The following is a 15,978-nucleotide window of genomic DNA, read 5'->3' as shown; positions in this document are numbered from 1 at the left end:
GTCCAGATCAGTTCTGTTCTAGCCATAAATTGATGTTAGTAATAAAGTGCTTTCAGTACTAAGTATTGAACTTCACTGACAATCTTGTCTTTGGATTTGGACATTATTGTTGCTTAGAAGACATTGCAATATTTCTAAAGTTGTGTGTTCAAATAAAGTGAAATATGTTTAGCAGTCTAGTAAATGTGTGCCACTGGTATGGAATAGTCATTGAGTCTTCAGTCACAGTGTACCCCTTCACACTTAACAAACACAAAATAAGATACTAAGATTAAAATGTTACAGTTAACTTTTATATTATCCACAATGCAAAGAAGAGTAATGGCTCACCAGTATTGGCTATTTGTGTTTGTAAATGTGAAGCTTTGAAGAATAAAGTAGGGACATGATGGTTAAAAATGATGTAATGAGGTAGTAGGGAACTGACGACGATGATGATGATAGGGTAAGGTGGTAATAACAAAATAATGAAGTACTAATAAAGCTAGAAATGGAATATGAAGATGAGAAGTAGTGTGGGTTGTGTGAGGTAGAGATTGTTAGGCTACATGGTAGGGAACAGTGTCTCTACAGTAACTAATTGTTGTGGAAGCATTTCATCAGGAAGGACATTTTCAGTAACGTAAACAAGAATGTAGCAAAGACACCACCAAAATAACAATGTTCAATAAATGTGAATGCAGTAAATGAACAGGTATGTATTTTAAAGCAACATTTGGTTTGTTCAGGTTATTTTCAAATCTGCAATGAAAAGTTTAGTAGTGCAAGGAAACCCTTAAACTGCAAGTGAAATGATAAAAATGCGTCCAAATTTACATCTATACTCTGCAAAGCACTGTGAGGTGCATGACAGAGGGTACGTCCCACTGTACCGGTTATTAGGGTTTCTTCCCCTTCCATTTATATATGGAGCAAAGGAAGAATGATTGATTGAATGCCTCTGTGCATGTAACAATTATTCTAATCTTATCTTCATGATCCCTATGTGAAGATACATAGGGAGTTGCAGAATATTCCTAGAATCAACATTTAAAGGCAGTTCTTGAAACTTAGTTAATACGCTTTCTTGGCAGCTTCACAATCTGAACACAGGGATTGTATTACATGTATTATTTTATGTACATGTGTAGCTGTAACTTAGAAATGTAAAATATAATGTAAACTTTTGTATTTCTCTTAAAAAAGTGAAAAAAGTTTCTTTTGTAAACCTTGACATGTCTCCCGTACATCAAATCAAATGATTTGCAAATTGTATGTAATGAGATGAATAAACCACATTCAGATAGTTTACATCTGTCTTCAAGAGTCTGCCAGTTCAGTTCCTTCAGTATTTCTGTGATACTCTCCCATGGATCAAACAAACCTATGACAATTCGCGCTGCCCTTCTCTGTATATGTTCAATACCCCTTGGTATGGGTCCCACACACTTCAGCAATATAATGCTCACACTACAATGAATTTGTTCAATGTGGTGTTGTCCTTACCTCCTGTGTAATGTCAATATGACATTATGTTTGTCCTAATGACTCCATCACATTAAAAATATCTGAATTTTCAAAATTTATCATTTGTTTTCATCCTGAGGCCACTGATGTTTCAAGTTATAGCTTCCACCCACTTATTCAAACATACATATTGAGTCGTTACATGATTTTTATTGAAATAATATCTGAATTACTTATTAAATATTATTCTTAGATATGTATACAACTACTAAGCTGAAGAACAAAGTAACTTATAGTTGCTCTGTATGTATTTACTGATGTAGGTTTCTCATGTTTATTTTTCCATGTGTGACTTTGAGGTAATTGACACTGAATTATGATAGCAGTACCAGAAATTACTCACGATGGAGTCAAGCCAAGATATGCCAAGAACAGAAAGTGTATGAAGTACAATGAAAACCAAACAGTGTAAATGGTAAAGTGATGCACCAAGCCACAGTTAACACGCCAGTGAGAACTCAACTCCCCTCAAACCCAGAACCTCCCACAGAAGAACCCCAAAATAGCCCCACTTGTGACAGGATACTTTCCGGGACTGGATCAGACTCTGAATGTGGCTCTCCAGCAGGGATACGACTTCCTCAAATCCTGCCCTGAAATGAGATCCATTCTTCATGAAATCCTCCCCATTCCACCAAGAGTGTCTTTCCGCTGTCCACCTAACCTTCGTAACTTCATGGTTCATCTTTATGAAATCCCCAAACCACCTTCCCTACCTTCTGGCTCCTACCCTTGTAACTGCCCCCGGTGCAAAACCTGTCCCATGCACCCTCCCACCACCACCTACTCCAGTCCTGTAACCGAGAAGGTGTACACGATCAAAGGCAGAGCCACGTGTGAAAGCACCCACGTGATTTACCGACTGACCTGCCTACACTGTGAAGCCTTCTATGTGGGGAATGACCAGCAACAAACTGTCCATTCACATGAACGGACACAAGCAGTGTTTGTTGGTGATGAGGATCACCCTGTGGCTAAACATGCCTTGGTGCATGGCCAGCAAATCTTGGCACAGTGTTACACAGTCCGGGTTATCCAGATACTTCCCACTGACACCAACCTATCAGAACTGCGGAGATGGGAACTTGCCCTTCAATATATCCTCTCTTCCCATTACCCACCTGGCCTCAACCTCCGCTAATTTCAAGTTGCCGCCCCTCGTCGACAAGCCGACAAGAAGCATGGACAGAGGACCGTAAACAGAAACACAGCGAGCGAATGAGGGAAGTTTGGGCAGCAAGGAAGGCAGCAAAAGGAACTGGCCATGTAGTTTAGTCCAAATGCGCTCTTTAAGGGCAAAACACCAATAATAATAATAATAATATATATATATATATATATATATATATGACAATAAGGTTGTGTGTGTGTGTGTGTGTGTGTGTGTGTGTGTGTGTGTGTGTGTGCGCGCGCGCGTGGGTGTGTGCGTAGGTGGGGGGTTGGGGCATGGAGTGCCCAAAAACGTGTGTGGTTATTTGTTACAAAATACTGAATTTTATCAAATGTGAAATATGAACTTATGTTGGAAAACATGAACAATTTGTAACATTTATTTATAAAATATGTATAATGAATATCAGATTAACATCACTTAATTTCTAAGCATATACGGCATATTGCTATTATTTGATTTACTTTTTAAAACTGCTGAATACTTCATAACTTGTGATACGTACTATCATGCTTTGACTGTACCACATGTGTTTTGTGATGTTGTCTTCATTCACCTATATCCACACAAATACTCATCAAGCTACCAGACAGTGCAAAATACTCCAAAAGCTACCATACAGGAATCCCTCCAAATGGCTCGATTATCAATTACCCATCTTTGGCTACAACCCGCCTCCCATAGCGACATCTATGTGTTAAAAGCCTATCAGTCCATAGCCCTCAACAACCTAGCCTCGCAAAACCATATTCATCACATCCAAGCCTCCTTGCACTCTCTCTTCTCAATCTATAAAACATTCCCCCCTCTCCAATCTCAAATTCCTGCATCTCATCTCCCAGATGGAAACCCTTGCCCTCCAGGAACTAGAGCAACACACACAATGCCACCTCATAAAACTGTCCAATCTATTCACCTCGTACTGCCACCTTGACCACTACTCTCTAACACAATAGTCTTCATCAGATATCCATACTGTTTTTGCTACGCCCTCTGACACTCCTTCCCGCCACTCTACAGAATCCAGAATGTCAACACGCCTGCAACACATACTGATCCTGTCCTCCACAAATCTAAGTCCCACAGAAGTATCAATCCCTGATCATTCCCTGTGAACTTTCCTGAATCCCCTAACCACAAACCTTGCCTCACCATCATTCCCCAAATTCCTCCACATGGAACCAGCCTTACATCTGGAGAAAGAATCACAACCCACCAGCCAAAAACTGATTCCGACTTTATAATCCTAGCTCCCAACAAAGGTTCCACCACTGTGGCTATGAATCGCAGGGAGTACCTGGCGGAAGGCCTCCACAAGTTGGCAGAAGCATCCACCTACAAGCCCTGCCACAGGGATACCTTTCCAAAAGTCCAGCAGGATCTCCCTCCTCAGCCCCACCACTGCAAGCACTCCCATCTTCTCCACGTTTCCGAAAGTTGATAAAACCAACCACCCTGGATGTCCCATTGTGGGTGGTTACCACGCTCCCACAGAGGGAATAGGCACTTGCAAGGCACCATACTATGCCAGCCGATTCATGGACCATCGAGAGGAAACCTTCCTAGCTAACCTAAAAACTCACCTCATTCAGATTCCTTCTTTCAAATCTGCACTAAGGGTAATGACATCCTATCCACATTCCTACAGAACCTCAGTATCATCTTCCCAATTCAGTTTAAAGCCATACTGAAATAAACGATCATGACTGTTTCAAAAATATGAATTGGTTTTTCAGAGACTGCTACCAGTCACAAACATTTATCAAAATAAAAACATTTATGAAATGTATATACAGATAGTAAAGTTGTTCTGTACTGGTATGTGCTGTGGTCGTCCTATGGAGAGAAGGGAAGGTTAACATAATATGAGGGAATATTAACTTCTTCATGTTAGTCAGTTCAGAGAGAGAGAGAGGGATGGGCATGTGTATTTTCTACTTCTTATGAAGGACATTGTCCAACCAAGAGCTTAAATATTTCTAGTATTCTTTCATTGTGCCTGTCTGTGACTCAATGCTTCCTCCATGGTGTGAGTAGTACTCAACCCTTTCCATATTGTTATTCCATCTTTGAAAAAAATGGTAATAAATAAAAGGAAACTACATACCACGGAGGCTGCCGCACTCGATATGTCATTTGTTTCCTCTTTTTTTATCCAAACACGTTTTTTGCCTTCCATCTTTGCAGTTCTAAGCCCCTGAAAAACATGCGACCATATAAAAACAGTCTTATTCAATTTTCATTGTTACTGTGAGAGAGTTCAAAGGTAGTATTTTCAGTACACTACTGATTGAAGCATATATGCCAACACGAGAAATAAATTTAACTCTGGCAGAGGAACACACATAGCAATGATGAACTGTTTTACAATTTCCATGTTACGAAGAACATGTGATCTCAAAATTATAGAAAATCAAAACTGGATGCAATGGAAACAAATGATTAGAGACTGCTGTTTCTTTTTAGCAAATGCTTAAGTTACACTATCCAACTCTGAGCATTGTGAGAATTGTATATTCATTTTTCTCCAAGAACTTAACTTCATCACTTCTAAGCAACTGACGTGTAAAGTGAATTTGCCAATTAAAACCACTTACCACAGACAACCTCAACTTCACAGATGAGGAAAAGGATACAAAAGGATCTTTCAATCTTTTGCAAGTTTAGTGTTTGTAGATTTAATGTAGGAATATCTTGGTGGAAACTATAAACTGAGAGGCTCACATCTGAATCTTGGATTATACTACAAACTGAGAGGTTTACAATCATGTTCTTATTGATTTACATAATAACAGAAAAGAATTTGTACTTCCTAACCACACATGCAGCACTTTAAAAATAAAATGAACATTTAACCCTGTGGACTGTTCAACAGTTTGTGAAGAACATTTATATCAGACAATTTAACGTGTGTTTTTCATACAGCTGTTTCTATGAGATTATATAATAAAGGCTTTCACCGCATTTGCCAGCAACTAAGGCAAGGAATGGAAATGTTTCATGGGACACAATCATACAAGCTATAAGATCAACTAGCAGCCATTTCTTCGAGACATTCCTTGACCACATTTATAGATCTACATTCAATGTCAAGACGCCACTGCCATACTGGAATCTTAATCTTTTCACTAAAAAAAAAAAAAAAAAAAAAAAAAAAAAAAAAAAAAACACACACAGATATAACCGTCCACACACATTGCAATGTCACAGAAACACAACAACAGCAATGCCATAAAAACACTTGTTACACGTTTCTTTCATACAAAACTGATTTAGTGAAATGCCTCGCTCTTAAATGCATACCCTTGTTAAATTTTCAGTAAGTTCTGATGTCATGTAATACTCGTTTTCAGTGATCATTGCACTCACCCTAGCAGCACATGCTGGGCAAATTACCTTTCTTTAAAAAAGAATTTAATTACATCCACACCCATTGCTGTGCCACATAACTAAATAGAAATTTGTTTACACACAATTTACAGGTCTACGCAGCTGAATGAACTACTGTATACGAATACTCAAACGATTCTGATTACACAAAGCAGAGTGAATACTTTCTACAGCCATTTATTTCATGCCCGCATAAACATTCCCTGAAATGATGTGTCTGTGGTAACATGAATCGGAAGTATTAAGGAATACGATAAAACTACCCATTCTACGATCTGGGGTAGTGATACTTTAGATCATAACAAACGTTCTTCTTGTCCCTTATCGTCCTGTAGAAAAGTTATCGCTTCACAACGGGTAAGCAAATCAACATAACCAAATTGTGACGGTTTGCACTTCACTGTCCTCCTTTTATCGTCATCACAAAGCATTAAACAATCGCCTCTAGTCTCACTGGGGATAATAGCGTAAACTGCTGTATCAACTACAGGTAATACATCACAACCAAGCCTTTTCTTTCAAGGTGTCACGGAAGATATAATACGAATTCTCTCGGGCGGAGCGAAATTAGTAAGCACTTTATAATATACATACAGGTGGACATAGTATTTTTCATAACGGTAAGTGATGTGCAGTATAGCACATAAAGTGGACCAAAATACAGACGGAAAACTTATTTACTTCCCCGTCGCAATTCGAAAACTAACCTTAACACCATTACGTACATAATTCACCGTTATCCTAAATCATTATTAAAGCCGCCAACTGTGTTTCAATCGTTCCGCTAAAGAATTAAATCATTTTAAAGTGTCAGCAAATGACATTAAATTAATGCAACACTGCCATAAACAAGTTACAAGTACATCATCATAACAAGATGTTGGTGAACTGCTTCGTAAGTCCCAACCAATTACAATAATGAAAGCATGCCATTTATTTTGTCACAGAATTAATGTCCGTATTCCCTTCATACATGTTTGTTACTTTTTCTCGCATATTTATTACCTAGGGGATGAAATTTAAAAGCTTACAAGCCACAATACCAACTGTTTGGCTTCTACTGAGCAGCCAATCAGAACAGGCGTCAGACGAGTAGCCACACATCATAATATCACAAATGCACGGCCCAATTTAAGAGGTCCTCACACGTTCAATAATAATTGTCAAACCGTCATTATATAAACAGTCTGAGGGTTCGTACTGTCAATACTAAAAATATTGACGAGCAGTATTGATGGCCGTTTAATATGCTCATTATCGTCAATACACACTGAAAGTGTGACATGAAGCATTGACGGTTTGACAATATCATTCATCAATATGTTGACAGAACTTCAACAGTCAGCCAAACGGCGTTAGTGTGCATTGTCTATGTTTTCAATTCGCCCAAGGAAAGTAAATGCAATTCGCCTTGGGGCGTTTCGTATTATACATTGAATTTTTCAAAATAGTCTTTTAACACAAAACAACAATTTTAATTATCTATACAGAGGTAAGCACTGTATATATCACTGTAAAATGGTCTACGAAGGATTTTCTATGACACTATAATTTGAAAGTATAGTTTTGTGAATTACATAGCAGTTTGGGAAAAATCATTCGACGTCAAAAATATACATCATAGATCTTCAATGAGTAGTTAGAGGTCTGCGAAATGCATGTCAGTTTCACCAAATTATCACACGTCATAAAAGATGTTTACGTTAATTGCCTTACGTATCCTTAACAGGCAGTTCCATAGAATTTTACTAATTGTGTTTACTGATATTACAGACCTGAACTTCGAGCATTCGGATAACCTGTCTCCCGCCAGAAATAAAGTTACGGTACTCCTAATCCTTCGTCGACTGCGATTGCCTCTCTCGTACACGTCTTTCTCTTCTTTATTTTATCTCGTATTGACATTAATAACTTGTCATATGCTGCAGGACTCATCGGAAACTAATTTATCAAAACTTTCGGGTCCGTAGTTCTGATTTCACTCAGTAAATTAGCGTGTGACCAGTTACCTGTAAAGGTAGAAGACGTGCTTTATTGGTGCTGCACATTTTAACGATTTTGATCGAGATAAACTTACGCTGCAGTGTTCTTCTTCGGCGTGTCAGTGTAGAAATGTGCACAGAATCAACCACGTGAAAAATCCGTGAAATACACACGATTATTTATATATAAAAGCTAATTTACTAATTTTACTTTGTGTGAGGCCGCTTGTACAAGATCATGTGCCGATTTCAAGTTCTAGATTCGCATATTTTACTGTTCCCGTCACTTCTTCTGCATAATCTTTCATTGATTGTATTAATACCCGTTTGTACTGAATTATTGTGAAATTTTGAACATTCGCGAGTGCCACGGCAATCTAGTACTATTAACGTCAATTCTAAGCTTAAACTAAATTGTGCTCTTCCAAAATTTTTGAGGTCAGTAAACCTATCCTCGTTCAAAACAATCTTTCTCTAATTTCGTTGCACAATTACATGAGAAATAGGTTAGTTTCAGAATTTTTGGACGCTTACAAAACTATATTTTCGTAAGTTAGCGGTTCGAGTGTTCTGCCAAAAGCGTACATCACCCTTGAATTTCATTGTATATCAGCGCAAATAAACGTGCGTTTTTGAGAATTCTCAGAATCTACCATTGTCCTTTGCATAATCTATGAACAATCTGTAATAAATCGGGGTTTGTGATTTAGTTACTGGAGCATATTTTCTAACATATGGTGTCACATCTAGTTTTCCCTTAAAGAGGAGTAACCATCATATTATTTACACTGAAGCGTCAAAGAAACTAGTATAATAGTGGTGGGCAGGAAATCGCGTATCTGTTAGAAATCACAGTGACTGAGAAGTCACAGATATCACAGTAGCAACTTTACAGAATCTAACTGCGATTTCAGTCACAGTTAGCAGTCGCAAGTAGTATTTCATATTCAAAGACGTGAGCCATCTATTGCTCGAATTTAGCACTGCTTTCTGCGATTTCAGTGACAAGTCGCAACTAAGAGTCGCAAGTAGCAACTAAAAAGCGCGGTTAACAGTGGCATCTGTTGGCCAAAGTTCGTACTACGTCCATCTCTTCGATACGGTATCGGGTCTAACTGCGATTTCCGTGACAAGTCGCAACTAAGAGTCGCAAGTAGCAACTAGAAAGCGCGGTTAACAGTGCCATCTTTTGGCCAAAGTTCGTACTACGTCCATCTCTGCTATGCGGTATCAAGCCTAACTGCGATTTCCGTGACAAGTCGCAACTAAGAGTCGCAAGTAGCAACTAAAAAGCGCAGTTAGCACTGCCATCTGTTGAGCAAAGTTCATACTACGCTATTCGCTACCGAGTCAAACTGCGATTTCTGTGACAAATCGCAAGTAAGAGTCGCAAGTAGCAACTAAAAAGCGCAGTTAACATACTTTTCCTAGTGTCATCTGTTGACCGACGTACGTACTTCGTTATGAGAGCCTTGTGCCTCACGAGTTCGATGTGCTGTGTGTGCATATGAAGGGCTTATTTCAATAGTGGTACAAGTCCATTTTTGTTCATTTTGAGATACAGAGTCGTAAAGTTAAACGAGTGCTGACAAATCTGCATTTGAGATACCAGAAATATTCAAGCATATGGCTTCTTGCTAGAGATGAACCTTTATTTATGTTTGTTTTGATCACTAATTTCAGACGCATTATAGACAGAAAAGTGGAGGTAATGGACTTGCACCACTATTGAAATAAGCCCTTCATATTATATGACGACATGCACAGTCAGCATCAGTTATGGTTGGTCAAATACTGCTGTGACTCTGAATGTATTATATTAATAAGAAACAACATTGCCTTTTTCTCCTGAAAATATCAAGTAACGTAACAAATGTGTTTGATTCTGCTTCCAATATGACAGTTTTGGTTAATACTCCACATGCCTACAGGACTTTGTAGTGTTAACACAGCAGAACTCAGACATCTGTGTAAGTGTAGAGAAATGAAAACAGTCACATGAATGCCTCACTTTTGTTCCGACACAGTTCAAGACTTGGGAGAAAAGTTTTACACCTGGTGTTCTACATGGCAACTTCACACACAAGAACTTTTTGCCGACACTACTACCACCTACATAAGCAAGCTTTTCCTGTGTTACTTTCAAGTAATGCATTTAAGCTATTCCTGATTTAACTGGAAGATCTGAACTTCCCACTTTCATATCAACAGCCTCAAAATGCATATTGTAGACTTCGGGATAAGTTACAGGTCAGTGTCACACCAAGATTGTGGAGAAGGGGGGGGGGGGGGGCGGCATGTCACTCTCCAACAAGTGTTTACCAATAAGTAAGTGGCGGAAAACTATGGGTATAGGGCGGCTTAAACATGTGGAAAATGAGATTTTTATTATTCACTCACTGCATTTGACATTTATTATTCCTTTAAAATCACACAACAACTTCAATAAAACACAGTTTAATCATTCACACACTTATTTCACAATTATTTCACTTTTAAACTGCAAATCCTCTAAGAACTGTCTTGAATCTTCACGAGTCTCTCTCAAAAACAGCCTTGATGTGGATAGATACGTACAGCAATCAGTAATCAGAGTCAGAACTGTGTCTGCAAAAACACAAGGATTATTAAACAATTTTTGCTGTCATTAATTACTAGCAATATAATTGACAGAGTAGATTGCTAATATTTGCTATAATGAATATCACATTTGCAAGAACGATCACACTGAAGTAATTAAGTCCATCGAAACGCTTAGAAACTAACCTCTCGTCTGACAAAAACGGTCTAAAGACGCAGTGGCAATTTCTTCAGATCTGTTGACAATGATATTTTGAGTTATCACTTTACTGAGTGACTGAAATGTAGTTCAGGTACCTGTGAACATAACAATATGTTACAATTCATTTTCTAAATACGAACTATTACGGTACTGTACGGCTACTTACATATTAATTACACTATTAATATTTTCACAGTTGTTTCTTTAATACAAAATTAAAGCCAACGGTAGAAAAAACGTAAAACATACTTGCCAAAGACAGGTTTGATGAGATGCAATTTTCTGTGTTGACAGATGTAACTTTCTCATACGGTGGTAAGTCGCAGAAATCGCAGGAATCACAGAAATCGCAGAAGTAGCAGAAGTCACAGAAATCGCAGAAGTAGCAGAAGTTGCAGAAATCGCAGAAGTAGCAGAAATCGCAGAAGTAGCAGAAGTCACAGAAATCGCAGAAGTAGCAGAAATCGCGGAAGTAGCAGAAATCGCAGAAATAGCAGTGGCGGAGGGATACACGACCTATGTTCCTTAACTGCGACTCTTAACTGCGACAAATCACAGTTAAGAATCACAGATACTCAAAAGTAGCATTCACAGAAATCACTGATATCGGAAAATCGCAGTTTAGCCCATCACTAAGTATAAGCATGCGTATTTCAAACAGGCGTCTAAAGCTAGCGAAATGAGGGATGCTCAACTACCGGACCTACCGATAGATGGCTCTACCAGCTGATTACTATCGTCTGTATTGCCCGCCGTATTTGAATTTGCCAAGAAGTTTCTCTCGGTCTGTACGGTGTATAAGGAATTAAGGATTATCGAAATGGTGATTTCTTGTTCCGCTTTCAATTGTACGAAGCGATGGAGTAAGGAAAGTGACTTACCATTTCACAGGTAATAGGACTACCGATACAATACAACAATACAGACTTAGTGCGTTTGCTAATTCGATGTTTTTGAACAGGTTTCCTCTAAAGCACCCAGAGCTGCTAAAGAAGTGGATTACTTCCGTGAAGCGGAAAGATTTTAAACCTACGTTTTGCAGTTTTCTTTGCGGAAACCTTTTCCGACAAGATGATTACGTAGTGAGCCCTGGAACGTGGAAGAAACGTCTCAGACCCGAAGCAGTGCCATCAGTTTCTGACTTTCCGACACATTTGATGCCACCAAATAAATAGCCACGACGACATGTTAGAATTTTGAGTGACAACGATGCTTCTCCATTTGAGGTAGCTAATTAATTTCCTTGCTATGTGTGTGCTTTTGACTTTTGTGAATTTATTTCGTACGGACACAAATGGGCTACATAGGTCTAAGCAATGTTGTAATACAGTTCCATATTTTTGTTTTTAGCGTTCTGTCCTCGAATCCGTGCTTGATTTGCCCTCTGCAGAAGCTACTGATTGCGTGGAGAATGTTGCCAATGAGAATTCTTCCGTGGAAAGCATGTCCCATTTATCCAATGCAGAAGACGCGAATTGTGTCGAAAACGTTAGTATAAGGATGTTTTCACACCCCCAAAGTTTTCTTATAATATTTTTTCATCAAGCCTTGAGTTATTTCAATCATACATAACGAAATTATTTCTTTATTTCAGAGTGCAGTTGGTTTTCAAGTAATTGATTGTGGTATACAGTCGAAAGTAGAAATGGAAGACAAGGCGACCGAAACTTGCAATTTTTTCTCAGACATTGTACACGAATTAAAACGTAAACCGAAGTGTGTCCGTGAAAAACTTCGAAGAAGAGAGAAGAAAGTGTTTTCCATGGATGACATCATAAGTTCATTGAAGGAGAAGGGGCATCTTCCTGAGAAGTTACATAACTTCCTCAATCATCAGAAAGGAACACAAGTGGAATTAGTGTGCAATTTAGTGGACAACTCTCTCTCGTCAAAGGGTAATAGATACACAACAAATGTGTAACTGTTTCCGATGACTGTGTACTTTTATTCACCAGCAGCATATGAATACCTGCAAAAATTAATGCCTCTGACCCATAAATCATTGATTTCCAAATTGGTGGCAAGTGTCGACTGTGAAACTGCCTTCTTAAAAGATGTTTTTAAGTACGTTGATTCGAACCCAATTGTAAGGGACCAGTTCAGCGATTCATGTCTAATTGTAGACAGTGTGGCAATTAGGAAGCAAGTAGTTTGGGACCAAGGAACTAAGCAATACACAGGTTTTTTAGAGTTTGGTGGGGAAGTGCCTCAGAAGTAATAGAGGCACCTGAGGCTCTGGTTTTCATGCTTGTCTCTATTAAAGGCAAATTTATATGCCCGATTGCATATTTCTTTATCAACGGTGTACAGGCAAATAATCAGGCCACACTGATAAAATCCGCTTCAGAGAGGCTGCATAGTTCTGGCATTAGGGTTTGGTATGTTACATGTGATGGCTGCAAGGAAATATAAGCACTTTACGTACACTTGGCTGTACTTTAAATTTTTCCAAGCGTTATTTTAAAAGCTACATTGTTTATTGTATCTTGGACATGTCATATGATTAAGTTTGCCAGAAATGCTTTATTTATTTATTTATTCTTTGCCCATGGACTCCAGCTGAAAATCCAGCTGAGAGTATTGGGTGTGTCATACAGTAGGCTATTAACATCAAACTTGATTTCATTATATATAAATGAAACAAATGATTAAACAGAAATAGTCCATAATCATACAAAAGTATTACATGTTTCACATTATATGTACACACAAATCCAAACAACATACATGATAATTTTAAAAGATACATTTCAGTAATGATATAACATATTAAACACCATCTTAGTATTCACTCAAACTGTATATACATTTCTCTGTGAGATATAGTTTCAAATGATTTTTAAAACATTTTAGGTCTGTTTCTTTTTTAATGATTTTGGGGAGTTTATTAAAAAACCATATGCCTGCTTCTTCTGGGGCAGTCATAGACAGTTTTAGATTTCTGTTTATCATGTAGTAATTTTCATTTCTTCTTGTACCGTGTTTGTGTACATCTTTATTTAGGAGGTGTTTATCACTTGACCTTACCGCCATTATGCTTTGGTATATGTACAGTGAATATACTGTCATAATATTATAGTATACAAAAGCTTGCCTACAGGTCTGTCTTGGTGGTATTTTTGCAATGCATCTCACTGCCCTTTTCTGAATTGTGAATATTCTTTATTCTTTTTAGGTAGCCAGCTTGTGCACTTCCCCATATATGAACTGAATAAGACAAATGTGGGAACACAAGTCCATAATACATTGATCTGAGGACTTTACCATCCACAGTTTTAGCTGTTTTATGCATGATGAAGATCTGTTTGTTTATCTTTTTACACAGTCCATCGATGTGCTCCCCCCATGCCAAATGTTTGTCTATTATAGTTCCTAGAAAATTTGTGCTGATTACTTCTTTAATAGTCTTTCCATTTATATTAACATTTATATTGTAATTTTCACTATGCTTGGTCTGAAATACTACAGTCATTGTTTTAGACTGATTCATAAACAGGTTGTTTTGTGTTAAATATTTATTTGCATTTTCGATAGTCAGGAGTGCTTCCTTCTCAAGCTCCTCCTTTGTTTCAGCTGTGAAAATGATTGTTGTGTCATCAGCATACATTATAAGTTTCTGATTTATATAGCTAGGGAAGTCATTTACGTAGAGTATAAATAGTATTGGCCCAAGCACAGACCCTTGCGGCACACCGTGTTTAACTGTTTGTAATTCTGATCTGTAGTTTGTTATATTTCCCCCACTAGTATGTCTGATTTCTGTGCATTGTTTCCTATTTGTAATGTATGATTTAAGTATGTCATAGCATTTTCCTCTAAGTCCATACTGATATAATTTCATCATTAATTTTGAGTGGTTCACACAATCAAATGCCTTAGATAGGTCCATAAAAATCCCACAAGTCTTTTGTTGTCTGTCAAGTAAATTAAGAATGTGCTCAATTATATCTGTTGATGCTGTTTTTGTTGACTTCCCTTCTCTGAAACCATGTTGTGATGAATGCAGTATACTGTACTTTGTTATAAAACTTACAATTCTATTCTTTATTATCATTTCATAGATTTTAGCAAATGTTGAGATCATTGATATTGGCCTGTAATTTCCTAATTCATCCCTGTTCCCTTTCTTAAATATTGGCTTCACTTTACTTACTTTCAGTGAATCTGGAAATATACCTTCTTCTATCGCAGCATTCAGCATGTGTGTCAATGGTTTTAATATACATTCTCTGCATTCCTTTATGAGATGTGATGTGACACCATCCAAGCCAGATGAATGTTTAATTTTAAGTTGTTTTATTAGGTTTGAAGTATCTGCTATTGAGTCTCCAACTGGCATTATTAGATGACATTTCATTGAGCAATTGAACAAGGTAAAACAAGAAGAAGGTATGACATTTGCCAACAAACTATCAGGACAACATATAAGTTATGTAAATAGAAAAATGAATGTTTCATTAGCTCCACAGACTTTGAGTTCTAGTGTGGCAGATAGTATAGACTTTTTGAGGAGGGTTGGTGATCCAAATATTAAAGGAAGTGAAGCAACAGTAGAATTTTTGTATAATATTGATAGGATTTTTGATATTCTGAACTCCAGAAATCCATTAGGTAAAGGGTATAAGAGCCCCCTGAGACTTGACAACAAATCTTTGGCTTGGTATTTAAAAAAAATTAAAAAAGGTTCAAATGGCTCTGAGCACTATGGGACTTAACATCTATGGTCATCAGTTCCCCTAGAACTTTGAACTACTTAAACCTAACTAACTTAAGGACATCACACAACACCCAGTCAACACATTGTTATTTTCAGACACACTGAAAATTATATCAAAAGCTTAAAAATCATTGGTGTTCCCATTGCTGCTCCATGCAAGAAATACTTTTGCTTCTGGGATAATTTTCAATATGCAATCAGTAAGGCACATAGCTCTGACAAGTATGCTCTGTGTTGAATCTCCTTTGAAGTATTAGCTAACATATAAACTGTCACAAGACCACATAGAGCTTTTTTCCCCCTGCATTCGGTCCAGATGTGATTGGAACAACAATCTGAAAGCATACCAGTTCAAATGTGCCAAGAGAAAGTTGCTCTTGGGTAACAGTGTCACTGCAATGAATGGGAATTGCTCAAATTTTAATATATG

The 15,978-nt window shown here is 37.7% G+C and overlaps 1 protein-coding gene and 1 long non-coding RNA gene across 7 annotated transcripts in view; both read right to left on the bottom strand.

Moving 5' to 3' along the window:
* LOC126191150 (transcription factor MafB-like) overlaps positions 1–7,352 on the bottom strand; it is an 84,441-nt gene extending 77,089 nt beyond the window's left edge. The window contains exons 1-2 of one of the 6 annotated variants that reach the window (XM_049931907.1): positions 7,073–7,352; positions 4,785–4,874 (exon numbers count right to left, since the gene is read on the bottom strand). In XM_049931907.1, coding sequence (XP_049787864.1) covers positions 4,785–4,856 — 72 coding nt within the window. In that variant the 5' untranslated portion in view covers positions 4,857–4,874; positions 7,073–7,352. The other 5 variants (XM_049931909.1, XM_049931908.1, XM_049931906.1 and 2 more) reach the window with 5 other exon arrangements.
* A 3,132-nt stretch (positions 7,353–10,484) lies between these two features.
* On the bottom strand, positions 10,485–11,196 carry LOC126190625 (uncharacterized). The gene is made up of 3 exons (XR_007538262.1): positions 11,081–11,196; positions 10,816–10,926; positions 10,485–10,656 (listed from the first exon to the last, which is right to left on the bottom strand). It is a non-coding gene; the product is annotated as an uncharacterized LOC126190625 (long non-coding RNA).
* Positions 11,197–15,978: the final 4,782 nt, after the last annotated feature.

Source organism: Schistocerca cancellata, chromosome 6 (genome assembly GCF_023864275.1).
Source record: "Schistocerca cancellata isolate TAMUIC-IGC-003103 chromosome 6, iqSchCanc2.1, whole genome shotgun sequence".
NCBI lineage: Eukaryota > Metazoa > Arthropoda > Insecta > Orthoptera > Acrididae > Schistocerca > Schistocerca cancellata.
Note: the sequence above shows the minus strand (reverse complement) of the source record. Positions and strands in the feature narration are given on the sequence as shown.